Source organism: Crocodylus porosus, unplaced genomic scaffold, assembly GCF_001723895.1.
Source record: "Crocodylus porosus isolate Cpor-Errol unplaced genomic scaffold, CroPor_comp1, whole genome shotgun sequence".
Lineage (NCBI taxonomy): Eukaryota > Metazoa > Chordata > Crocodylia > Crocodylidae > Crocodylus > Crocodylus porosus.
The window spans coordinates 23587300-23614876 of NW_017728915.1; the positions used below are offsets into that span (position 1 = coordinate 23587300).

Consider the following 27577-nt stretch of genomic DNA (forward strand, 5'->3'; position numbering starts at 1 on the left):
GTTGCACGTGTGCATTTAAAATTCCACTTTGGTGAATGAAGGGGATGGATATACATAAGAATGGAGACTTGGGTGGTGGTATGTCTTAAGGTATATGAATTACCCCTGAACATGCACAAAAGTCATAAAGTAGGAGTGGCCCAACCATTGCTCACACTTCTTGTTTGTAGTCCCTATAAGATGGAGCTACTAGTTCCAGTGCCTTGATATACGTACTTACTTCAGTTCAGTACATACAGCTTAGAATTAGTCATTTTCAGGGTTTTTTCCCCCCATGTTAACACACTTTAATAGATTTTTAGTCCTTTTCTCTTCAGTTCTGTCGTACTGGTAGTTGGGAAATGTCCCATTCTACATCTCCAGTTGTTGTGAGGGCATAGGACTTAGAAATGATGGGCATACTAGCTGCTCTTTTAGTTTGGGAAAATCCAGTGCACCTAATAAGTATACTACCTGCAAATCCCATTCCAAAAGGACTTCAAAGAGAAGTTACTTTGAAGATGTCTTTTTTCATTGTTCCATAAATCTGTTTTCAGATTCTTGGGCAACTTCTACCTAACTTCGGGAGAGCTTAGTCTTCTAAGTTTCTTTTGGTAGTGACTGCTTTTCTGTGGGCTAAGGGCAGAGCTGTCCCTTGGGGCAGGGTGGGGAAGCCGAATCGGGGCGAGTGCCCCAGGGGGGCCCATGGATAGTGTCAGGGGTGCCACCACTTTGCGCTCCGGCTGTTTTCCACTCCTTGTTCTGTGCTCTGGCCGCTTGCTACCACCTCCCCACGCAGGCTGATGTGCCCCAGGCCCTGCACACCACTAGGGTCAGCCCTGCCTAAGAGGAAGCTGAACTTCATACACGGTTTCTATTTGTTGGCATCGCCTCTGTGGATTATGGGTCTCTTAAATCTCATTCAACCCTTTTTTATTTTGAAACTTGAGCTCCCCTTATTCCCCCTGTCTGTTTTCTGATGTATCCATTGTGCTTATTAGTACTGAATATGACTTGCACTTGCACTTTCTCAGTAGTGTCCCCTGTTTCTGCTTCTTGGGGACCAGCTGCTCTTCTAGAGGAATTGCATTCATTAACTTGTTGTTGTAGATCCTCTCCTTCCTGCCTGTCCTTTCTTTCCCTAACTGTTCTACTGCTTTCTTTGAAAAGACTTGTTTTTGCTGCAGTAATCACGTTTTGGGAAGATTTCACGTACTTTAGTATATTACACTGGCACCGTCTGCCTACACCTTAAGGCAGTGGTTTTCAAACTGTTCTGAAAGCCCTGTGTTTCTGCAGTAGGTCATTAGGAGTTCTGCAGAGAAACTGAGGATCAGCTCACATGGTTTGTGGAACCAGAGGCAGGGGTTCTGTGGCAGAAAAAGTGATATGAAAGTGTTCTGTGACTTCTTAGCAAATTTGAAAATCACTGCCTTTGGGCATGGCTGTTGCTGTTCTCAGCCTTAATTCGGCTATTAACAGTTCATTCCATGACTTGCCTCCCTTCTGTAATTTGAGATTCATGGATAAAATAGTCTCTGCCCAAGGTTCTGTTTGTGGGATTTCAGGTATTTCAGTGTTAGACCTCACCAGGAATTAAGAAATGTCAAGGATATTATGAGGACCAACATATACGCTCATCATTTTCCTAATCCCTTGAGTCTGTAATTTCAATCTTTCTAGGGCTGGTCAGGAAAATGGTATACACCATAGAGATTCCCTTTGAAGCTACTTAAAAGATACAGATATTGACATGATTTGTTACTTTGTAGAAACATCTAGTCACATTTATTGCGGGTTATTCTGTTAATTGCAGCTTGTTATGGACTTGTCAGACTGCTGCATCAACCTTTGTCGCATGTAAAAATGCAGACTGTGCAACCAGATTTCCTGTACCAAATTCCCTTAAGTGTAATATGGTGTAGGTGTTTTTGTGGCTGGTGACTATGGTACATGAAAAAGCAAAATTGCCATGTATTATCTGTGTGGGAAAAGCTTAAATTGACCTGCTGAGGTGTATCAGTTTCCTTTTTAGTTTTGTATAGTCAGCTATTGCACATTTCCACATTGAATTAAATATTTAGCCCGAATCTTATAGCTAAATAAGGAAATGTCTCAAGCTTCCAGAGACTAGTTTAGAGCACTTTTTTTTTTTTTTTTGCGCATCATCTGACAAAGGGAGGGCTCGTTTTTCCATGGGTGTCATGACTTTACCTTTTCTATATTGAAATAAGAGCCCATGCTGGGATTTTTACATTTGATGAAACAAATGAGTGACAGTTGGAACAGCTCTGTCATTCTTTAAGTCTTGCCTTGGGGACATAAGAATATGGCAACAGGTATGTTTGGCTAAAAGCTTACAAGCTCATGTATACACCTGCAGTAGGCTCTATGTGAACAAAATTAAGTACTGTGTTGTTCTTTGTTGGGTCATTAAAGCAAGACTATCTACCTATGTTTTTAAAAGTGCGTGTCATGTCCCATACACACTAGACAGGCTTAGGACTATGCACACATGAAAAAACTCAGACAAATGTTTTAGTGTAAACAGTGTAATTAGAACACATTTTGTTCTTTCAGTTCCTAGATAGCTTAAGTGGCACTCCACTATAGATTATGATGTGTTTTTTACATGCATTCTGGTAACTTTATAAAATACAAAAAGTTTTTTTTTAGGAGTTTGTTACCAGTGATTTCTCCTGTAAAGTGTAATTATTTGCTTCTTTTAGGGCACACTGCTTCAAATCCTCTTCTGGAAAAGAATTGTAAAAATCTTTCAACTACATCTTTTAATGGACATACGGAGTCTGTAAGTATTCTACTCCATTTACTTGAAATTTAAAATTTGCATTAAGTGTTTCATAGATAAGGCCAGAAGGGACCATTGTGATTAATTACTTTGATCTCCTGTATTTCACGTGCCATAGGACTTCATTGGATTCATTATTTAACTGGATAATGTTTTAAGGAAAAAAATCTAGTCTTGATTTAAAAATTGTGAAGGCTAGATGCTTCTCCAAAACCTGTGTTGTTATTTCAGTAGTTAATTACTGTTACTGTTTAAGAAGAAAAAAACTGCAGCTTATTTCTAGTTCGATTCCCTAGCTGCTGCTTCCAGCCCCTGAATCTTGCTGTTCCATTGCCTGTTAGATTGAAGAGCTTTTTAAGTGTCTATTTTCCATGTTGGGTCTTACAGAGTGTGATCAAGGCACTGTTAACCTTCTCTGTGATGATTGAAGTACAGCAGACTGAGCTCTAGAGGCCTTTGACAGTGTTGCATGTTTTCCAATCCTGTAATGATTTTTGATGCTCTCAGTTGACCTGTGTCTGTCATTAGGTGTGATTAGTGGTGGTGGTGGTGTTCTTGTTGGGTGTTACTGGTGTATTGTCAGTATTGAAGTTTCAGGAACTGCAGTGTCCCAGCCAGGAGAATCCAACACCAATCTTGTCTTAATGAATGGTAGCAGGTTCAGTTAGGTGGTAGAGAATCAGCCAGGTTTATTGCCTGCGAGCCCAGCCCTAACACATTTTGGCCTAACAAGTACATCACAGCAGGAGTTAAGGCGTTTGTATCTGTGACAAGGTAGTCAGCATAACACCACACAGGGTCCCCTAGGCCACTACAAAGTTCTTCTGATTTTCAGTTCTCCTCTTACACAAAACTACGTATTGCATTCCATCTGTATCTTGAATAGCTCAAACTGTCCTGTACCCTGTAGGCTTGGCTTGTTTTACATCCTGACCTGAGTGTTCCTGTTCCAGCCTTATGGACTATTCTAAACCTTGTATCGCCCATCTCCCCCTCCTGTCTTTTGGTAGGAAAGCACATCAGGCCTGTATGCCAGGTTTGTTTGTTTTTTGTGAGGAGTTCATGCATTGGTCAGGTTTGCTGGTCAGGCCTATTTTGGCCAGTGCTTTAGCAAAGTGTGTGTATCAGTGCAACTGGACATTGGTTTCCAGAAATGGCTGTGGTGCTACCAGATGCAGAGATAATACTGTTTTATGGGGACAAGGGAACACTGGTATACAAAAATGTCAAAGATGGGAGGTAGTAGTGAAATCCAAAGTGGAATAATGAATCTGTCTGTCTTGGAGATTCCCTAGCTCCAAAGATCCCATTAGCCTTTTTTCCCACAATCTAGTGGTGCCTGTACACTAGTGTGGAGGCCGCTCTGATGCACTGTAATTACAGTGCATTGGAACAAACTTGATTAATCGAGTCTGCTGGAGCATGGTAATTGCAGCACTCCCACGGTTTCCCATGTCTCGTGTGTAAGTGTCCCTGCTCTTCAAAATGGCAGGGTACTTCAGTTTGTTGAGCGAGCATTTTGAGCACCCTGCTGTCATTTTAAAGTGCAGGGATGCTGATACACAAGACAATGTGGTGATTTAATTGGAGCAACTCTTGGAGCTGCTGTAATTGAAGTGCTGCCCCCCACTTAGAACACATGTAAAACTACCTTAGAAGGTTATGACCAGTTGGTATCCTTCACAGCTCCCAATATCTCTTTTGAGTCGGTGCATCCCAGGATAAATACATTTCCTACTCCTATGCCTACATTCTTTAGCTGTAGGCATATGACTCTTGGATTTGGATATATTAAGACATGTTTGCTTGCACAAAGCTTGCCAAACAATTTAGATAGCTCTGTCGCTGTGACTTGGCCAGTTCATTAATTTTTAGTTCCTCTAGTATTAGTTTCATTTGCAGTCTGTGAATTTTCTTTAAGGTCACTGTTATACAATTCTTAAAAACTGTAGTGTAGAGCTAAATAATTTTGGCTTTTCCCCCCCGCTACAACTGTACTAGCTTTATAATGACTTTGTGCTTACTGCTGCATTTTTTAGATCTGTCATTTAGCCAGCTTTTAGTCCTTCAGTGTGTTTCATGTTCTTAATCAAAGTATTAAATGCTTCCAAGTCAGAAGCCTTACATAAACCTGTTGCATCAAAACTAATACTCTTATCAATAGAGGAAGACCTTGACAGGCTCTGTTCTCCGCATCCCCTTTAGTTGACATTGTTTACTATTTTTCCAGTCTCTAAGTCTCATGAATCCTGTTGTTATTTTGCCCACAATTCTTGTTAGGCCAAAAGCCTGTCAAAACCTAGTTTGTTTGTCTATTTGTTTTGTTTATCCTTTTAGTTGGAAAATGCGTTTGTCTAAAATCCTGCTTTAGAAGTCATTCAGAAATTGTTTTTAACTGGTTTTGTTTTCTTTCTTCTTAGACTGTTGGTGTGTTTCTGGGCTTTCCTTTTAAAGAACATATAACTATTTCTGGTCAGACAGACAGGTATGACTAAATATATTTTAAATTTTTTTGTGTCTTTTATAATGCACCTGCTTAAGTGTTAATTTTCAGCTAAAGTTCCTATGCCATTAAAATGAGATCTGGCATTTGTGGGAAGAAGTGCTATCTTACTTTGACTGGTTCAGATGTAAAGTAAAACTAATGCTTCTCTTTAAATGAAAAAAGTGAACTGTCTATTATTAAGGTCCAAATGAAGATGTTAAATTTGCATTCTGATATGTATGTATAGAGAAGTTAAGTGCGTGTTCAGTACCCTTTCTGATTGGGACCCAAGTCTGGTTTATAATGTTTATGGATATGTGGAAATACAAGTAATTTTGCTTTGTTAAATGGCTAGATGCAGCTTAGCTGGACAGATAGCCAAATGTAATACTTGCATTACCCTTGATTTTTATTTCTAGTCTTCTGTAGTGAGATTTGTGCCCATGTTAAAGTTTATTCATGAGATGACTTCTTTATTTTAGTGACTTACTTGAAATCGTACGTAAGAAACAACTGAAAGAGATGGAACATGATGAAAAGAGTGGCTGTGTAAAGTACGCGTATATTCCTCTTTGTTGTTTTTCCTCCTTTTGTACTTCTATTTTTAATGCCTAGTGTGTGATAAATTCCAGGCAAGCTGAAGCGCCTGACAGCAAACTGATAACTACAAAGCAATATGTTTTCTGTTTTGAAACCTTGTAAGCCCTTTCACTTCAACAAATTTGATTCAGTTTTCCTTAACTGAAGAAATAACAGGCCATCATATAAAGGCTAGTTCCCTTAGTTTTCATTTACATCTGTGGCCAGTGTCAAACATTGTTTTAATATTGGTGATTTTTCTTAATAAAATTTCTGCAGATATGGGCAGGGAATTTTCAGGTTTTTAGGGTTATAATACATACGCTGAGAGACAATGTTTGCAGTATTCCTTTTGTGTTTAATTACTAATGGATTTAGATCTGTATACTTTGCAGGCTTCTGCAGTTTTTAAATCCTGATCCTTTGAAAACAGATCATTTTGAGAATGAGAAACAGGTATTTCAGAACTTGGCTTTCTTTAACACTATATATACTTATCTTTGTGTTTTAATTTTCAATTGTTCATTAGCATTAATAATCAAGAATAACGTTTTAAAGTACTAAAAACTCATCGTTTGATAGGATTATGTTTTGACAGGGTATATATTCTGCCCTTTTCGTTTAGAGTTCTAACTATTAGCAGTTGTTCTAATGTATTTTGTTGGCACTGGGGGGGTTTGGCATGTGGCCAGATGTTGGGGTTGTGGGGTGTGGGGAGGAGGGAGAGGTGGTGCATGGCCAGATGTGGAATGGTGGCAGTATGGGGTGGTGGTAGCAGCCGCTGTGTGTTAGCTTCCCCTCCCACCCCCCCGTGTTCAGCCGGGCAGTGCTTGTGTGGCCTGCAGAGAGGTGCCACTGCCCTTGCCCCTGCCCAGCCATGCTTCTGGGAGGCAGAGGTGGGTGGTGGCATACTTCCCACCCATCTGCATATACTCTCTGGGACCTTCCTGCATACTCTCAGTTGACCAACCCTGCTTTAAGGTGCTGTTTGTTTTAATACTGCATTCAGGTGGGAATATATAGAAGCACTAAAGTTTGCTGATTTTTGTAACCTTTTGTACAATTACCGTATTTACTTGAATCTACACAAATGAGCCTTCACTCGATTAGCATGGGGGCAAGCCTCTGGTCTTAGATTTATGTACAAAGTGCGGGGGGGGGGGGAAGGAGGGGGCATGCGTCTGTTGCAGCTCCAGCCCTGGCCCTGAGTCCGGGTTGGCAGCCGGAGTCAGACAGATAACGGCTGCCTGCCCCACTCTTCCACTTGCCCTATGCAGCTTCTGCCTTCCTGCTCCCCCAGCCTCCCCCCCACCTTTGACTGTTGGATGGATGCAGCTTGGCTCCAGTTGAGGGTGCCTTCCCTCTTGGCATGAAGTACATGGAAACTATCCTGCCCAGCCAGTCAGCAGTGCTGACGGTGCTGCATAGCCTGGCAGGGAGCATGCTTCCACATACTATGCTCTGTGACCTGGGATGAAAAAAAACCCAGAGCAGTGTCTGACAGTAAGGAGGGCAGGGAAGGGGCAGAGACTAGGGAGTGGAGAGAAGGGGCAGAGGCTGTGGAGGGCTGTGGTTTGGGGGTACAGATAGCAAGAGGGACAAGAAGAGTGTAGCAGGAAGAAGTGGAAGGGGCAGAAGGCAAATAGGCTGCTACACTCCCCCCCCCCCCCCGGTAGCAGTGAGGTAGATGTCTTAGGACACCTCTTAATAATTAGATTTTATATCTGGTGGAACTTTATTTTAAAATAAGTTTCATATATAGGATCTACTTATTGGGGGGGTCATCTTAGATTCAGGTAAATATGGTAACTACTTTTCTTGAAATGCAAAATATATAAGATGTACATTATGTCTACTTTTGGGGTAGTATATTAAAGGAGAGATTTGTATTAAATATTTTCTTTTTAGTGCCTAAATATGTGTATTTTTAGGCATTTCTAAAGGTCAGTGCAGAACAACATTTTGTTGTTTTTAACAAGAAAATAGAACCTTGTTCATCTCTTGAAACAGCACCACTTCTTGTTAATCTGAAAAAGGTAATATTCACATTTATTTTTACCGTGTACATATTAATGGATGGATGACCCTTATCCTCTTCTGTGGGGCAGTCTAGGCAGTTACTTGCAATCATGTAAATGAGAAACATAAAGAAAAATACCCAAGTATTTAACTGGCAGAACTTTCATATTTGCAAAAGCAGTATCCTTCCTGTGCGCATCTCCTTAATTTTTTTTTTTTTTTTTTTTTTTTTTTTAAAGATCCTGTAATTAAGCATATTTTCTCAACAATTTTTTTTCATACTTCCTATCAAGGGCCAATTTGGTTTGTGTGTGTGGCTTCTTTAATGGCTGAAAGACTTAAAATCCACTCAGCATCTTATTTCTTGTAATACTTAATACCTTTCTTCTTGGTCCTGCATTGAGTTTTATTTTGGTTTATTAGTCTAGAAGGATGTCATTAGCAACTGACTTCAGAATGATTCCCAATAAATGAGTTTTTAGATGAGCCCTGAGGAACCTTCTGCCATTTTATAAAGCGTGTTAACGCTTGAAAAAATATAAGCATATATAGGCTTTGTTTTGGAGAATAGGTTTAGAAAAATTATTTTAAAAGTTGGTGTAATTCCATCACACACAATGTTTGCCATTTTTACTTTCAATGTAATTACTGCTTATGTGGATCTAAGAGAAGGAAATTGTGAATGCATCCTTGTGAGCAATATAATTGATCCAGAAGTGGCAACAAAAAACAGTGAAACAAGCTTCTGCAATAAATAGTATCTATTGTGCTCAAGGAAAAATAACTCTTATTTTATTTATTGTTCCTTATTTGAAATATTTAAAGATTTGTTTTCTTATGAGAGGTCATTTAGAATTAAATGTTTAAACACCGACAGATTTTTTTGATCTAGCAGTTTTCATTTGTCTTTTTTGTAGGAGCTTCTCTGGAATAATTTTCAAGGCCCTACTTTCACACAGTCTTATTGTTGGCCACCTATAGCTCGTGGATGTGATGTAGTTGTCATCTCTCATCATGGAAATGATCCTCTGTTGTATATTCCACCAATTCTTACATTTTTGCAATTAAGAGGCTGCTACAAGTCATTGCCAAGTGGGAATGGTGTAAGTCAAGGAGGGGCAATTATTTGGGCTGGAGAGCCGCTTATGAAGTTTTGGTGAGCTGTTGGGAGAGGTGGGAGGGTGCTGACCCAGCCTCGTTCCCTGTTGTGGCTGTTTACACTGCCTTGTGGGGGAGTGGGGCTACTGGATGGAATGGGTGGGTAGGGTCTCTGTGGAGACTGCCAGGACCCCCCCCCCGTGGGTAGGTTGCACTTGGCTGAATGGATGGGATGTGGCTGTGGGTGGGCAGGGAGCAGCATCTGAGAGTGGGACAGGATCAGGATTGTGGGGTGGTGACAGTAGGGGGGCCGGGGCTTAGGCCTGGGGCAGAGCCAGGATCCACTTGCTACACATCCCTGCAATGGACAGTAGTTCCCTGGCAATGCATTGCCTGGCCCTGTGGACTGCAGCTCCCAGTGTGCCTGAGAGCCACACTTGGGAATAGGGCAGGCTTCACTCCATGCTGTGTGGCGTGTGCCAAGAGGTGGGGCCAAGGGATCCACAGTGGGCTGGACAGAATGACTTGGCAGGCCCGATCCAGCCTGTGGTCTGTATTTTGCCCACCCCTGGTGTAAGTGCATTCACTTTCTTAGTGTGTTACCATTTTAAGGGCAAATACAGTAACAATTAAATTACAATGATTGGCTTATAAAATGTAGGCTATTCAGGTGTGTTTTTTTTAAATGCCTTAGCATCTGAATTAGATCTACTGTAAAGTAAAAGGAGGTAAGTTAAATCAATGTGAAGGTTCTCAACAGGGAAAGTTAAACATTAACAGCATTTTATGGAACTTGTATCTTTTAAAAATAACTTAGTGAAGTGTAAAGGAGACCCTGGCGTCTTGGCCAAATTTTAGTTTGGATAAAATGTTTAAGTATCTGAATTTTCCCCTTAGTGTTCAATGAATAAGACAGGTTTTATTTTTGTGGTATACCATTGTGTACTCTTGCTTTATGTTATATAGTTCCTGAAGTTTCAATGGGAACAATGCTTTCTGTATAAGTTAACATGCTCTTTTACTTTTTGAAACACTTTGGGATTAATCAAATGTTGTTATTATCGTAAATAACCTTTCTGTATTATAACCCCTAACATCCTGAGATTTTTTGATTCTAAACTAAAGTTCTGCAGACTGATATGTGTGTGTGTGTATGTATCTGTATGCCTGTAGCCAACAACACTAATTGTGTGTCCTGGATGGAAGAAAGCACAACTCATTTTTGAATTACTGAAAAAATATGGCAGGTGTTCCAGACCATTGCATCCATTGTTGTTATTAGTTGGACTGAATAACGAAGAGGTCAAAAATATAAAACTTCAACAAGGATGTAAGAATCACTTATTGCTTGCTTATGTTTCAAAATGATTTTGCAAAGTGTTAAGTCTGCTATTTTAAAATCCCAATTTGATGCATTTTTTTAAACTGCATAAATTTACAACTAATGATGGATTATTTGCACTTGGAAGAGCTCAGTTAAAAGGTAGATAACAAATTCTCTATGCTATCCTGCCAGTGAATCTGAAGTTCTTACAGGCAGCAAATCTGTTTGTGACTCTATGAAAGTGATGCTCTAATTACCTACCTTAGGGCATTTGTAGATGACAAGGGAGGTTTAAATTGAAGTGGTGTTTTTTTTAAAAGCACTGCTTCAATTTAGAGTGAAGTAAACCCCTGTCTTGTGTATACCCGTGTCCTTACCTGCCTCTCTGGCAGCAAGGAAGGGAGAGTGAGCTGCTGTTTGGTGCTTCCCTCCATAACGGTGGTGGCCTCCCTCCCCTCCCTGCCCCCAGGGAGCACCCGTTAGCAGGCACCCTCCACCGGAACTGTGGAGGGAAACACTGGGCCCCTTTGCAGCTCATGCAGGCAGGCAGGCAGGCTCCATGGAAGCGGGGAAAAAAAAGATCAGGCTCACCACTTTTTTCCTTCATTGCAGCCTGCCTTCATAGATTTCATAGACATTAGGGCTGGAAGGGACCTCAGAAGATCAGAGTCCAGCCCCCCTTCCTAGGCTGCTGCCTGCTGGGGTTGTCTGCACAGCTCCTGAGCCGCACGGAGCTTAGTGATACCCTCTGCGGCTGTAAAATAGCAAACTAAAACGCCTCGGAATTTGCTACAGCAGCTGGAATTAATGTGTAATATAGGCAGTCCTCAGACTTACGACGCAATTGGTTCCTGAAAACCATGGCTTAAGTCAAAATGTTGTAACTTGGAACCAATTTTCTCATAAGAAACAACATTATAAATGGGTGATTGGTTCCTGAACCAAGGCCCAGTACACTGTTTTCACCAAAAATACCCCAGGATTTTGTACTTGATTAATTATAGATGAATAATATATCTACATTAATATATTTATATTGTAAATAGCAGTCATTGATTTGGAAGGACTTCTTTGAGGTGACTTTTGGAAGGACTCTTGGTTGGACTTTTTGGTTCTTGGCTGGAGTATTCTCAGGAGTCTTGACTGCTGGTTTTCCTGGAGTCTTGTCTGCTTTCTTAAAGAAAGTGTCCAAGGAAGTTCAGACAGATGTTCTCCAGGGAGATGAGCAATGCAGTGAACTTGTTTGCTGGCATGACGTTGCATCGGATCAGGCATTTTAAGTCAAAACTGGCAATGTAAAGTTGCGACGGTGTAAATTTATAAACATTGTAAATGCAAAATGTAACTTGAAACACTGTAAGTTGAGGACTGCCTGTACACCACCGAATTTGCAAGCTTGTGCAAACAGCAACACCATTAAAGCAGTGAAACTCGGTATTTAACCCACTTTAATGTGTCATCTGTAAATGCCCTTACAGACGAACATCACTTCTTGATGATCTGAGGTATTAGTGTAGACTTCTTGCTTGGAGATGACCAAGTTTAGGCTGTTCTGTGTGATACGCAGATGTGGCCAAAAAGGAATTACGTTATTTTCTAGAAGTGGGAACTGCATTGTACTGTACAACAAAAACTAAGGCAGTTATTTTCCAGTATGGAGTATGTGAAGAATATTGTAAAACAGTGGTACTTGTCCTTTTTCCCCCAGTGGGCTGGATGGGCAGTGCCCTGTCTGTCTGCTGGCTGTCTTGATCCAGCACCAGGGCAGGTGCAGTGGGCACCATCTGGCTGGTTGGAAGGGGGCAGGGAGCAGCCCAGCTGCAATCTGGCCCTGTGGGGTAAAAGGGGGTGTGGCCTGGCTGCAACCAGTAATGTGGAGTTTGGGACTGGGGAATTTGGTGAAGGGAGAGTCACTATGTTAATGGCCACCACTCCCTTGACGCCAAATTTCCTGCCCTGTGAGGAGCCCTGTGGGCCATGTAGGGAGCCTTGAGAAAATCACGGGTTTCTTGTCAATAATTCACAGCACATATGCAGGTAAAGTATCATTTTTCACGGAATATTCACGGAACTACCATTGATCTTGGCAAATGGGTTTCTGTATATTCCATGAAAAATGATAGCTTACCCCTGCACATGCCATATACGCATATGCACCGCCCTGGCCCTTGAAACCCCCTCCCCTCCCCCACATGCACTTGCCTTCATCCGACTGCTGGGGCTGTTTCTACAAGCCTGCCTGGCTGCATCCTGGCCATGTCCCCAGCAGCTGTTTGCAGGCTAGAGTTGCAAAAGCCCAGGTTTCCCTTTGCAGGCTGGAACGCTGCCAGCCTGCAAGGGGAAACCTCTGCTTTCGTGGGCTTTTCTGGCACAGCCTCCGACCATTAAAAATCATGATGTGTGGCTGACTTCACAGTATCCACACAGTCTGCAAAATCGCAATTTTCTTTGGGCCCTATAAATGATGGCTCTGCAAGCCGCATTTACTCAGGCAGGAGGTTAAACAAGTACGATGTGATGATAATAGGAAGTCAAGCTAGTGCATATTACTAGCTTAATATACAACTTGGAATGTTAAGTTTTAAAAAATGCACGTGGACAAGAGACTGCCGAATCACAAACAGGCAATGTACCTAACTCCTATTGGTGGGCAAATGGCAAAGAGTATAAGTAATTGGAAATAAGAAAAGATAGTGGCTGAGAGTATTGATATATTGCATTTTAAAAATATATTTTTGTTGACCCTGGATTGATAGCAAAAAGCCATCAATATTTTAATTTCAGCTAAGGCAGCGTGAGAGGCTTTTTAAAAATTGCCAGTTAACTGTGTATACTTCTGTAATGTATGTTCTTTGTGATTGTATTTTGTGAGTGAATTCAGGGTTTGATTGACATTAGTTTTATATCTTGTTTCTTAATTGGGAGGCCTGTCATACAGTGATGACTGCATAACCATCAGTTGTATTTATTCATTTCAGCAGATTTGAATTACAGGATTACATGCTGCATGTCTTGGCCCGCATCTCTAGACTTGTTTCCCAAAATTACTGTTGTTTTTTTTTTTTTTTAAAGCAGGTACTGTTAGGGAGTTCTGTAGACCTACATTTGTATTGTTTATTCCTATTCTCTGACTTGCAATCCTTTCCAAAACCATCTACCAAGTTATGCAACTGAACAGGAGTTTGTAGATGTTGAATGCTTCATTTTTTTTACTTAATGAGTTGAATCTTTAGTTATATGAAGGGAAGAGGTGTGGAAAGTATCTTTTTGAGTGTGGGGGGTTTTTTCCACCTCCTTAACTTTTTGGGCTGGAAACAGAAACAGGATACTGCACTGTTACTTGAATTTGTGGCATTTTGCTCCCAGCATGGAAAGCAGGATTGGGAGATGCAGCATTATCTGTTCTGCCATTTAGGGCAATTTTAGCCATTTTTGTGCCCTAAATATCACAGACCAATTAAATCGGGAACCAAAGACCGTAAATCAGATCCCAGTGGCCGTATAAAATTCTTTAAAAAGATTCCTTCTGAATGGTTGTCCGTGTGCATATACTCACTGGGTGTGCTCCTGCCTTGGAGCTTCCTTTTGGATACAAAAGTGCATTTGGACAAAATTGTCTTGAACTCCAGTTACTGGGAACTGTTTTTTTTTATTTTGTTACTTTTAATGTAAAAATAAAATGACCAAAGCACATGGTGTAAAACAGCAAGAATTGATAACAGTGCTTTTGTAAATGAAAGCTCAAGTGCTGCCAGCTTTTTTTTTTCCTTCCACCATGCAGGTGAAGTGATTGTAACCACACCATACAGCCTTTTAAGACTGCTTGAACACCATAGCTTGTTGTTACTTAGACTTTGCCATCTTGTTCTTGATGAGGTTGAGGTACTGTTATCAGAAGCCAGCAAACAAGTGAGTATGAGATTTGTTCAGGTGGTCTTATGTTGCTTCTATTGTATGTTATAATTTACATATTTAAAAGGACTGTTATAAATATGACCTCAGTATAAAACAGGACTCTAGCCTATGATGTGATTGTCCAAATTTTAGCAAAAGTTAACCCCCCACACACCAAAAAAAAAAAAAAAGAAAGACTTTAAGAGGTTTGCAATACTTAAAAAGAGACATGGGAGACTGGGATGGGGAGCAGTTTAAGAACTGATTTTTTTTCCATGCTGCTTTAACATGGTGTCTAATGTCTTGGAGCAGAAAGGGAAAACGTAACTCATGGGATTGGTGTGACGCAGACCCTTTTTCCTCGGGCCTGTACAAAACCTTTTTTTCAGGGTTGTTTGTTTGTCGTCCCCCCCCCCACTGAGATCTCTTTTGATTACCTGGTAGGCAGGCTTCTCTATTCCCCTGGAATGGAAGACAGAATTTCTCTTGAACCAAGATAACTTTCCCATCTACAAGTCATACAGACTAAGTCTTTTTGCTGCGGGGTCAGTAGAGACTATTCAAACTGATCCTGACGCACACGGGTCATAGGAAGATGTGTATCTGTATCAGTAAACGTAATGCACTAGAAGTGACGGCATTGTGTGATGTGCTCTGCTGCAGGGGGGAAATAGAGGCCCTCTGCTAACTGACAGCCTCCCACCCATAGTGGGGCACAGCAAGCAAAGTTGCAGCCCTCCTGTACTCCCCCACGAATAAGGTTGTCAGCTAGCATGGGAGTGGTACCAACCTTCTCCATTGCAAGTAGAACTGTGGCCTGTATTCCCAGATGAGTAGTAGCTCTGCTGACTGCAGGCAAGTCTAGTCCTGGTTGACTGACAGCCTGGTGCTGGGAGGAGGGGTGTGGGGAAGTGGGCAAGTTTTGCTTTCTTAAAGCTTCACCCACTTTCCTCCTCCCTCTGCTATTTTGGGATCAAGGCGGTGCAAAGGATTTTTTTATCCATATATACTTTGTGGGTGCTTTAGTGTGCACCTCAAGCAGCTCATTTGAGGCTTTTGCCTTAACAGTACTTGAAGCACAGTGCCTCATGGCAGGTATAAAAGGTCCCTGCGTGCTTCAACACCATGTCCACCAAGGCAGTTTTCCTAGTTGCTGAGGATAGCCGCTTTTCTGGCAAGGGGTAGTACCTGGGTGGAGGTAATGTACATTTAACCTCCCACTTCCACTTCCAATAGGAAGATCTTGGCTTTACACTCACTTTATGGAAATGGAAGATTTCTTCCTAGCTTGCTCCTGTGGCCATATGGCTGAGGCAGGCGAAACCCAGGGGCATCCAAACCCTAATCTCTGGGTTTGAGCCTCCACGCAGGATGCCCACTGAAGGATTTGGAAGCATCTGAAACCCCAGGTGGGGGTGGCAGATGTTTGCTGGTTGTATGGCCACCTATGGTTCTTGAATGACTCATGGATTTGGAATTGATTTGGCTGATTTGACTTGGAACATGAAAAATTTTCCTTTTAAAAAAAAAAAAAAAATTCCTCCAAAAAACAGATCCATGCATACTTTCTTCTCTTCAGTTTCCTTTACATACCTTGCCTTGAGATGAAATGTACTTACCAGCATGTTTGCAGTCTGCATTTTTGAATGGATGGGTTCTGGCTTATATGTACAGTGTGACTGGTCTTTCTTAGATGCAATGCAGTCTCCACTGACTGTTACTGTTTGTAGACTGGAATAAGAGAGGTGTTTACCCAAAAAAGGAAAACAAAATTTCTTTTTACAGGTATTTATGATCCTAGAATATTATAGGAAAACGATCCCTGTTGCAGGGAGGGAATCTGTGCCACGTCAGGTTGTTGTTGTTGGAACTCGTTGGAATAAACATATAGAACATGTAACAAGAGAGTTCATGAATGATCCTTATATTGTGATAACATCTATGGAAGAAGCATCCGTATATGGAAATGTTCAACAGGTAAAAAGTCCAGGAATTGTGCTTTTTTCCCCTCAGTTACACAACTACTTTGTGTTCTGTACAGAGGTGATGCTTATATACTTTTTGCAGTGTTTTTTTTTATAGTTGGAAAGAGCTTAGTTTTTAGATTTGAACATTTATTGGATATTTCACCATTTTTATTATGCTCATATTTTAATCACAGGTAAGAATGCCTAAACTAGTGACTTGCAACCAGAATGCCCTTCCAGCCTTACTTTCTACAGTTCTGAGGGCACTGATAGATGGGGTGGGGGGGAACAAAAATGCGCTTCACCAGAAGAAGCAGCACATTAGTTTGACCTAGCTCTGTAGTATCTGTATAGATTGGGCACTTCAATGGGGCTTTTTGGGGTTTTTATCCAAAGCAGTTCAATCGTCTATTAGATAAAAGTGCCAAAAAAGCCCCAGTAAAGTATTTCATGTATACAGGCGTTGGGTGAGCCGGGCCCAACTAACCTGAAGCCTCTTCTGAGCATGTGTTGGGCTCAGCATGCAAGTGTATTGAGTTTGAAGTGCCATTTTTGGTAGGGAGGGGAGGGTTTGTGTTTGTCAGCACCCTAAGTAATGTACATCATCCCAAATAAGCATCAAGTATATGTAATCATGTACTGTATATACCACTTTTGTTACAGAGCAGTTATTCCAGATGTACTGGATTGGTAAAGGAATACAAAAAAAAATTCCCAACTTTTTTTTTTTTTTAAAGCTATAAAGTCAGGCGTCATAATTACCATGAATCCCAGCACTTCATGGTATACTACAAAAAATTCTATACCTAACAAGGTCATGAAATTAAAATCTCATGTGTTTATCACTTCCAGCCAATCAAAGTACTAAGTGTAACTAAATATGTCTGCTTTCCAGTGATACAAAGCTCAAATCAGATCAGATTGGGACATACAAGACTTTAAAGTTGTGACATCTTAGATTTAAAAAAAAAAAAGTCGTCTTTTTGACTAGACATATTTTTGGGTGCAGAGAGAAGAATTTTTGTACTAGGCTTGATTTTTAAATGGTAGTTTTTTCAAGTGACAATTGGAGTTGGGGTACAGTCCCTGAATTGGAACTTCTCAGATCTTAAATCAACAGTTAGACTTAAGGCATCACTCAGAAAATGCTGGCTCTCAGCTTTCATTCAATTTTTTGACGATGGAAAAATAATGGAGCAATTCTTGTAGAGAACTCAAAATCATAACAGGTCAGAATGTTTTAGCACCATGGATTAGTATTTGAAATACTGGAGTTTTTTGTATTTGTGTACCTAAACAGTACTAACATTGCATAGCACCTTGTGGCACCCTTGGAAGGATCTCAAGGTGTCTCAGAGTTTTGGCATTACTAGTAATGTTTTTTGATTCTGATAGTATAATTGCAGTGTATAAATGCAATGTACTTATGAAGAATATTCACTGTAGTAAAATGACAGGATTTTTTTGTCCCAGTTAACTTAATTTTGTCACTTTAACAGGTAGTGCACCTTTCTTTGAACTGTGACAAAATCTCTGTATTACTCCGGATATTGGATTACACCCCTAGTAATGCTCAGAAGACCTTGCTTTTCACTAATTCTGTGGATGAAACAGAAATGGTTTATAGAGTAAGTATTATTGTGTACATACAGATATGGAGGGTGTTTTAAGTAACACGGTACAGCAAGTTACAGCAATACTGACTTCTGAGCAGAGATTAAAAATGTGGACTTTTTTGAGATCAGTAATTTCTTCTTACCAGAGAAATAATTGGTTATAGATCAAAGTACTTCCTTTAGAGTGCCACTTTAAAGTTGTGAACAAATACCGTATAACACTGTTTTGATTTTCCAAATGAAAATTCATGAAAGTTGTTGGAAAAAGGAACCTAAGGCAGACAAGGTAGAAGGGTAGAAACAAAAAAGGAATAAAAGCTAAGCAGACAAGGCAGAAGCTTGTAACCATTGGAGAATACTTTTCTGCAAAACCTAAGTAGAACCCACAATCTCTAAGAAAAAAAAGGCCCTGGGCATCAAAATTTGAGTGTTTAAAATGAGTGAACATTGTCAATTTTGGCCTCAGGGTTGCTCTTGGATCCTTATCTGTTAAATGAGTAAACTAAAGTCAGTTTTACTTCACGAGGATGCTGTAAAAATAAATCCATTAAAGTTTGCATAGGATTTTGGGGGCTGTGGTGATGAGGAGAGTAATATTATATTATATTATATTTAGTACAGAGTTTACATAATACGCAGCAAGTAAAGTCAGCTTATACCCTTATCACACTCCCTGCCCCCTTCACCCCACTAATATACTATACAGTAAACAGTCTCAGTCTTGACAGGGCTTATCAGCCCCTTGTAGGGTTAGTGCCTGACCCCCTTGATTTGTTACTAGTAAAACCCTTCTTTACTTATCCCACCACATTTTAGATTTCCTCAGATCATATTACCAGAATTACTGCCCTCCCTTCTTGTTGGCTAGGATTATTTCTGAAACCCAGCTTTGCCCCCACGGTACAGTAACACCACTCCTTCCAGGGAGCACTTGCTATATTTGCCTGATCACCTTTACCCTGCTCCCTGAAGGCCAGTGTTGGTGGTTTCATTTCTCAGTAGAAACTTCTTTTTCAACTGAATAATTGCCTACCATAACTTTTTTTTTTCCTCGCGCAGTTGGTGTTCCCAGCTTGTGTACACTTCCTCCCTCCCAATCAAGGCCCCATTCATCAAATATAATTAGAAAGCCTGTTGGCCAAGGAGCTAAAAGGCCAAAACTGTAACATCTTTGGAACTTAAGTGCAAAATTCCTCCGTGTGTGTTGTATGTTCCAAAGCATTGCCAATGCCAAATGGACATCAACTATAAAATGAACATTTTAAGTCAATTATTTTCCATTCTTGAAGTCATTTTAAGGTGTTTGTTTCTGCATAGTTTGTAGTGGATTTTGGGATGGAGTGCAGAACTTTAACCTTTACTGATAATTTCCATATCCCCAACCATCACTCACCTGTTGTTTGAGAAAAGCCAAAGGAAATATTAGCAGTTCTAGAGGGAGGTTCATTTTATTGAAGTGATTGAATGGGATCTGTAATGCTTTACTTTCACTTTATTTTTCTGTTTGGTAAGTCTTAAGTTACAGAAATCCAAAACAGCCCTAAGCACTTCAGTGTCCCTATGCCACAAATGGTTAATTTTCTTTTGGTTTGTTTTAAGACTTAAATTCTTAGGACCTATTTTCTGTCATCCTGGAGGATTGCCCAAACCATAACACACGCTTTGTCACACTGAAACACAACTATTTCAGCCTAGCTGTGATGTGGTTGGTAGTTTCACACACAACACTACTTGTAAAATAATTTTTTCTTACCTTCAGGGTCCCTTTACATCACAGTCCTGGCAAGGATCACAAATTACTGTAAAGGTGTAATCTATACAGAGAAGAAGGCCCTTGGGGCATTAAGACCCAAATGTCAGCAATGCAGATTCTTTGAGCAAGCACAGGCTGTCAAATATGCAGATAGGAACTGATGTAAATCCTTGTATATTAACAACACCCTATCAATGCTTTCACTTATGCAGGCAAAATCCCCCTTTGTTATGTAAGCAAATATGTGGTTTCAGATACTTTTTCAGTCTCTGAAATGTATCGACAATGCTGGCATAGTATAAAGAGCCTTTCTTTTATTTTAGAATCTAGTTTGGGATGGTGCAGTTAGAGGGCATGGCAAATTAGAAGAGTTTCTCATTACCCTAGTCCTGCTACTGGGTCAAGCAGACCAACTAGGTCAGGAGTGGGCAAAATATGGCCCACGGGTCTATCTGGCCTGTGGGGCCCCTAAAAAATTTAGAAAATTAATATCTATCTGTTTTTGGTTCCTGTCAAAAATGACAGGAACCAGGGGCAGTAGGATCCAGGGGAAGCAGGACCCACCTAGCCCCGCCCCCCACAACTGGAAGCCCTAGCAGGAGCTTCTGGCCTGGGACCATGTGGCTGCACCTGTTCTGGAAACTCAGGTAAGGGGTGGGGAGAAGGGCAGGTAAGGAGTCTGGGGAGAAGCAGCCCCTCCCCTGCCCCGTGGCTGGCACTCCCTGCTGCAGCCACTCGCAGCCTGCGTGGGGATGTCCTGAGCAGGCACAGGCAGCCCTGTGTGGACTGTGAGTGGCAGCAGCACAGGGTGCCGGCCATGGGGCGGGTGAGGGGCCGCTTTTCCCATGCTCAGCACAAGCTTGTAACCTGCCCCTGCTGCCAGCCTGGGCCACGCACTGGCTCTGGGCTCCTTCCGTTGGGGCTGTACACAGTGGCAACAGCTGTGGCCTCCCCACTTGCCGTGCCAGGCAGTGTTTGCTGCTGCTGCCCACCTGTAGGTCATGCGCTGGGCATCCCAGAGGCGGTGGTGGTGTTAAACGATGCCTGGTACAGCAAGTGGGGGGGGTCGCAGCTGCTGCCGCTCCCACCGCCACTGCCAGGCAAGGCCAGAGCTGGTGCAGGGCCCAGGCTGGCAGCAGAGCTGGGTTACAAGCCCCTTGTTTGCCTGGCACCCCGTGCTGCAGTTGCTTGCAGCCTGCGTGGGGCTGCCTGTGCCTGCTCAGGACATCTCCACACGGGTTGTGAGTGACTGCAGCAGGGAGTGCTGGCCACGGGGCAGTGGAGGGGCCACTTTTCCGCGCACTCAGCACCAGTTTGTTCCCTGCCTCAGAGCAGTGGGTCAGGGCTGCATAGTGTCCCCTGCCTGTACCGCAGGGCTGGAGGACACTGGGAGTGAGTGGGTGCATGGGGCCACGCTAGTGTTCTGGGGCCAGCGCTGGTGGGGCCTAGAGCAGGGCAGCAGGAGTACAGGGGTCCTGGCTGGCAGGGGCTATATGGAGCTGGGCCAGCTCCCCCTCTCCCTGCTGTTGCAGCCCAACCCGGCTCTATAGACCCTTGCCAGCCTGTGCCCCGCTCTGGGCCCCACCAGCACTGGCCCTGAGACATTGGTCCCAAAACATTAGGACATTGGTCCCAAGATGGTGACCAGGGGGCAGGGCACTTGTCCAGGGGGAGGGCTATCCATGTGGCCCTCCACAGCTTGCCAAAACTGGGTAAGTGGCCCTTTGCCCAAAATAATTGCCCAACCCTGAACTCGGTGTTCCTAAATACCTGAACATATTGAGAGTTACAGAAATGACTGGAAAATATGTGCAATTGTGGAAATGACAGTTATCCTGCACCAACTTGTTTTTTTGCACCTACTTATTTTCTGTTCTTTAAAATGCCAGAGAGGCACTTCACAAAGTCTTTAGTGGTTCTGTATTAATTCCCGCCCCCCCCAAAAAAAAAAAATAAATAAAAATCCCTAAAATGAATGAAAAAATGTCAAGCAAGTGAGGCATAGGGAACCTGATTCAGGCCCTTTAGTTATCCAGGGTATCCTGTTACTTCCCCATTGTGGTGATCTGCCCAAAATGGGAACAAAACATAGCAACATCATGATGGAAATAAGAAATGTATTGAAGACGTGTCTTTTGTGGAGGATGGAACAATAATTCTTAAGAGGCAGCTATTCAGGAGTGTGCTTTAATACATAGTGAAAGGCTGCAAGAAGGAGAATCTGCCTGATAAGGGGAGTTGGTAGCATCCTTAGGTGAGTTGAGGTTGTAGGAAATTGTTCCTGTGTCATCGACGTGTGTGCCCAGATTGCTTTGGACATCCAAGAGATGTGCCCAAAAGCTACAAAACCTGGAGCAAGTCTTCTGGCTTGCAGTGGTGACGTCCCCGGCTCTGGTGGAGGAGTGGGAGAGGTACAATATCAGCAGTGGCAAGCTGGATCACCATAACTCACTCCTTGAGACTAGTCATTAGTATGCCAGCCTTGAGACTTTCCTGTAAGTGGATTCTGCATCCTTTCTGGGATAGCGGGTAGCTGCACAGCATGAACAGCTTCAGTCTAAGAGAACTACCACTCTAGCAAAGGTGTTCCTTTAATTTTAAAATGCTTCGTGTTCTGCTCAATAAATTAGAAGGAAAAGTATATACTTACTTTTAGAACATGTGTTCAGTCACACGTACCAATATCCATAGCCGTGTGAGATGCTGCATGACCTCCTCCATGCCATTGCTCTAAGTAGTTTGCTATGCAAAGGCTTCTGTGTCAGTGCTATTCTAAGGTGTTTGTAGAAGGTAGCTGAAACCCTTGATAGTCATTGTCTCTTGTTCCATATCTAGTGCATCTCCTAAGAGTTCTTAATATTATGCTTTGCAAATATACAAAACATCTGGCCTTCACCTTGCTGGTCAGGTAGCTTTCTGACATTGAGTCTTCCTTGGGGACTTCCATCTGGCCTTCTTTCTTACAAAGTCATACTCTACATTCATGTGACAGCTTTTAAGCCCATATTTGAAGCCAGATGTTCTGTATAAAGTTTCATTGGCTGAGGCAAAATTGGCTCCACAGAGTCAAACAGAAACAGAGAATGCTTGCCCTGTTTGTTTTAGTGGGGCTGTTCTGCAAGCAACCTGCCCTCCACCCCCTCATTATGACAGATATTTAAGTTCTTGAATACTGTGGTCTGTATATTTCTACACCATTTGATTGTGGCTTGAGTCAATCTTTGTGGTTTACCACTTCTTGCAACTAATGGAGAAGTCCTTCCTTTGTTTGTACCCGGATGCATGGTGGGGGGCGGCGCATATAGCGGAGACATGGGTGGTATTAATTGCCTTCCTAATTCTGGAAACTTATGTGTGCAGATCTTTCAATATTGTCCTGAGGACTGCCTGTACTAACAACTTCTTCATGGCAGTACATAACAAATGCACAGAATTTCCAGGAATTGATTTACCCATGTCAAAGTGGCTGGTCATGGACCAGTATCAGTTAGGCTTTGCTAGTTTCCAGATGGTTGTTGACATGATCTTTTCTACAGATGAGAATTCTCATGTTGATAATCTGTTTCCACATCTATGGGGGCAGTACTGCTGAGATCTCTTGAAATGTAGCCACTTTGAAATTGTGATACCATTTATGGTCATCTCAAGTCAGCAGCACTTTCCCATCAGTATGAGCTTCTTTCCTTTATCTAGTACCTTCAGTGCACAAAGTGCACTTGTATCAAACTGTACCATCTGTATTGGTTTTAAATGGCATCCTCCTTCTCCCAAAGGCCCTAGGGACCAATAAAGAGTAATTGTGAGAGATATAGCATGTGCTTTCTCTGAGATTTTTCTCTGCTTCTCTAGTCCATGGGATACCACTCAGCAAGGAGGGACAGGCCAGTAGCTGACATAGAAGCAACCTTAGTACAGGTGGAGCAGTCAAACCACTGAGTAGTGAAAAGTGTTTTATAATCTGGAAAAAACCAATATTACTGGTTTCTAAGGAGTTTTTGAGGACTGATGTTGCATGAGAAGCCTTGGTAATTTCTTTTAACTGCTATGTAACCAACTAAAGTATAATAGTCTCACATTTTAAGGTGTCTAGGCCCCAAAACTTCCAGTGCATGCTGTAATGTCTACCTCAGGTGTTAAGTTGGTTTGTGTTGGTAAGAACTGCAGCTCCTGTGAAGTATCCTTAGTAGTACATCGTGTCTGTTACAACTCTGGGGTAAATGTACCCTGTACTATGCACTGGTATAAATTTCTCTGAAATGAACATTTTGTACTCTTAGTATGGGGCCAAATATTTGAATATTGAATGTTACCTTTTTATATCCATTTATCTACTCTGTGATCCCCATGCCTCCTGGGCAATGAATAAGACAGTTGCCAGGTACAAATAGTACATGATTTATGCAGTTAAAGACTATCAAGAAGCTACGTGCCCCAGGTTGCTAAATTAAAGGGCAGTCTTAATTGTTAATTTTTGAATGTAAAACGTCTACTGAATCTCAGAAAGGAACTTCATAATACATACTCTTAGTGCTTGACTAGACAGCCTTAATATTCTTTTTATTGATACATTCCTAATGCGTACTTCACGTATGTATATAGTTCCTCTTGCAAAGAAGGATGGATAACGGTAGTTGATGTTGAAGGGTACTTCCATGTATTATGATGTTCCTTTCTGAGATTCAGTAAAAGTTTTTTACATTTCAAAACTTCATATGGCAACTAGCTGTTTGTCCATCTTGAAAAGTCCTTCCAATTCATTTTTCCCCAAATCCAACACAGTCTATTGCTTGCCTTTATAAATCTGTTATATTTGAAAATAAATTACCTTGGACAAAGCAAACAATGTAGCAACAGGAGAACACTTAAGGAACTGAATTATTTAAATCCAGTCTTTACCTTTAATACAATAGGAGGTCTAAACTGGCTTTTAACCTTCCAGAATGATAAAATTACATTTCAGTCTGGTACTTCAATTAAATGTTTATTTTACTGTCTTTATCGTTGTTTGCTTCATGCTTTCCTGCTACCACATATTTTAATCAAGTAGTGATACTTGAATTATTAAGAAAAATGGTGAAACTAAATTCAAAGGTTGAAGTGATAGGCAAGAATAACTTTAAAAAATGGCAAAGCTGTTTGAAGAGGTCCATATTCCCAATTTATATGGCCTAGATGCAGTTGCTTGACACTACACTTGTTTTTTTTTTTAATATAGAAATGTGGAAAATACACCAGCACTGTGCATTTTACTCAAGAGTAAGGAAAGTGTAATAGATACTTATAAATAAGATCCTTAAAAAATATATGGGATACCTCACATGAGTATTCCATGACATCTGGAATGTCCAACCGTTGAAAATGTTAACGTAGTTAGATAATTTCAAAATGTTTGTTAGCGAAATCCTTTTAATGCCTGGAATATTGTATAGCTAATGTTCATCAAAGTAAATTAAGTACAGTTGCATAGAATTACTTCTGAATGAAAGGTTTCTTGGGTATCCCTTCTTCGCATAAACCAAATAAGTCTATAATGATGTATCACTTGAACAAGGCTTCGTAGGACTTTAAGCTGCAGTAATAATTGGTATAATCATATTTTATTTCTTTACTATTTACTGGAGAGACAACTCTTGTGTTTCAGGCAGTGGAGAGCAGTGCAATATATTGCTTAAAAATACACAAGGAAATTGAGTATCGTTTTAAATATGTTGAAGAGCAGTGGAGAAAAAAATTTAGTCCTGGCACTCATGTTGTGTTAGGTAAGTGCTTTCCTTTCATTTTTAAGAAACGGATTCTAAGCAGCAATACGTTATTTCTTTTAGCCTATATAATGTATTTACACTGGTGTTAATGAAAAGTAAACATGCAGAGTAGAAACCATGAACAGTTCCCCAGGGAAAACTGCAGTAAGAATACACCAGTGTAGGTGTTGTGTCTATAGCTGCCTTTGGGTAACAGTTTTCTCAATACAAGTAGGATATTACTTGCTCTGCTGCCACCTAAGGTTGATGAGCTGTAGTAGTATTTAGCCTAGTAGCTACTAGAGAGACTGGTGTTTGTCTCCACCCTGGATCCTAGTGTAACTTAAATTGGTGTACAAAACTGATGTAAAATTTGCTGGTGCTAATGCAAACAATTTATATTTTAGCCCCTGAAAGACTTGAAGGCAGCAATATTAAATGCAAATATGTTTCTGAGAATCTTTATTAGACTAGAACTTCTGTTTGTTTTTAGCAGAATTAGAGAGTAACCAAACAAAAAGAACAGTACATCTTAACAGAATGTAGATAGCTCAGTGAAGAAATGAGAATAGATTCTCATAATCCTGGGATGCTCTTCAAATTAAAGATTCAAATCCAAGATGCTGGATTTATCATCTGAGCCTTTCAGATAGGGTGAGATATAAATCTAAACAAATATCAAGGTTGTTAATAATGCAACATATATTTCAATAATTAAAAAAGGAATAAAAGACAACTTGCACCTGTTTAAAAAAATCAAAACAAAACTGCTTTGCTCCTTAATTTTTCACCTGCAGCTTTTCAGGCTATAGGTTAATATTATATTGTGGCTGTTTAAAACCTCAGACTTACTTTCCGTAGTTATGACTTCATTAAAAAGGAACGCATTAAAAATGAGAGCCTGGTTACTTGACAAGTCCTTGTTCCATTTCTTCAGTACAGTTAATTTACCTCCATGCCCAGTAATGTATCCTTGTATGTAGGCGTACAGTGTAGTACAGTGAGACTAGTTTTAAAAGCGAATCAACTTATTTTGCTACTTGGTCTTATCACTGGCTCTTTTGACTCAGCCTGGAGCTCAATTTCTAGTACCTGACTTAGGGTCCAAACAGTGTTATCTCCAATCTTCTGCATAAGAGATGCATATAACTTCAGCTTCTTTCTGGAACCAATAATAAGATAGAATTAAATGAAAACCAAGAGCACCCTAAATGTTTTCTGGAACCAAAAATAAAATAACACTAAAAATATACCAGATGTTCTGTGATATAAGTGAAGATGTAAGGTGCAGGCAGAAGTGAGCTCCCAACTGTAACTCGGAATGTTTTTCTGCAAACTATTCTGAGTTACAGCGTTACCCCAGACCAAACAGAAGTTCACTGATGGTTCTATGGGGGAGGGGAATCTAGCTGCCAGGTTCCCATAGCAGTGGCCATGGCTCTCTGCCAGTGCTCGGTTTTCACAATGGGAGCAGGAAAAGGCAGCAGAGGGAGCTCATTCTTGGGGCTACCCGGCTGGTGCTGAATGGTGGCACGGGTGAAATTGGAGGCCCCCCACTTTGAGGGGTGTTCTAATACACCTGCTTCACCCTTGGAGCAGTCGGGGCTGAACAAAACGGACTGAACTGCCTGTGCTCCCTTTTCTCCCCCTCACATTCTGAGAACAGCAACAGGCTGGGAGCTCCAGAAACAAGTTACAAAAGACGCTGCATTTTGAAACGTCTTCATATGATACCTCATGGAATAAGAGATCAAATTTGCATCTGATTGGCCATCTTTGAAGTTGTTTGCAGCCATGCACTTGGGCTTTTGGTCACGGCTGTAGACTGCTTTCTGTCGCCATATCAAGCGAAAATCGTCGTTTCTGTCTTCACCTCAAACAAAGATATGAGAGGTTGTTCAGAAATGCAAAAAGAAAGTAGACCTTAGGTCAGAATACCAGTAACTGTGTTCTGTAATCCTCTATCAGTGCTACAGGTCAGGGGAGCTTTAATTGTTGAGTAGCTGTTAGTGCATCTGTCACAAATCAGTGGGCTCTTCCAGCAGTGCTGATCTGCTGCTGCAAAGAGCAGTTTCTCACAAACCATTTTGGAATCACTAGTATCAGAATCAGGAATTCCTTTTGGTGCATATAGTTTTCTATTCTATGTAGACCTGAAGGTCTGCTTTCTTTCTGTGTTTCTCAACAACCTCCTTTTTTCATATGACCTTCACTTAGAACTTGTCTTCCAAATGTTTACCTTCACAATCAAATGAACGTACAGGCATACCTCGGAGATATTGCGGGTTCGGTTCCAGACCACCGCAATAAAGC

The 27577-nt window shown here is 41.3% G+C and overlaps 1 protein-coding gene across 1 annotated transcript in view; it reads left to right on the forward strand.

The window, feature by feature from the left end:
• TDRD12 (tudor domain containing 12) overlaps positions 1 to 27577 on the forward strand; it is a 75263-nt gene that overhangs the window by 18783 nt on the left and 28903 nt on the right. Inside the window, exons 9-19 of the mRNA XM_019535426.1 lie at positions 2709 to 2788; positions 5209 to 5273; positions 5756 to 5827; positions 6248 to 6308; positions 7784 to 7888; positions 8789 to 8974; positions 10143 to 10299; positions 14075 to 14202; positions 15973 to 16164; positions 17654 to 17782; positions 25165 to 25282. Coding sequence (XP_019390971.1) covers positions 2709 to 2788; positions 5209 to 5273; positions 5756 to 5827; positions 6248 to 6308; positions 7784 to 7888; positions 8789 to 8974; positions 10143 to 10299; positions 14075 to 14202; positions 15973 to 16164; positions 17654 to 17782; positions 25165 to 25282 — 1293 coding nt within the window. The remainder of the gene's footprint in view (positions 1 to 2708; positions 2789 to 5208; positions 5274 to 5755; positions 5828 to 6247; positions 6309 to 7783; positions 7889 to 8788; positions 8975 to 10142; positions 10300 to 14074; positions 14203 to 15972; positions 16165 to 17653; positions 17783 to 25164; positions 25283 to 27577) is intronic.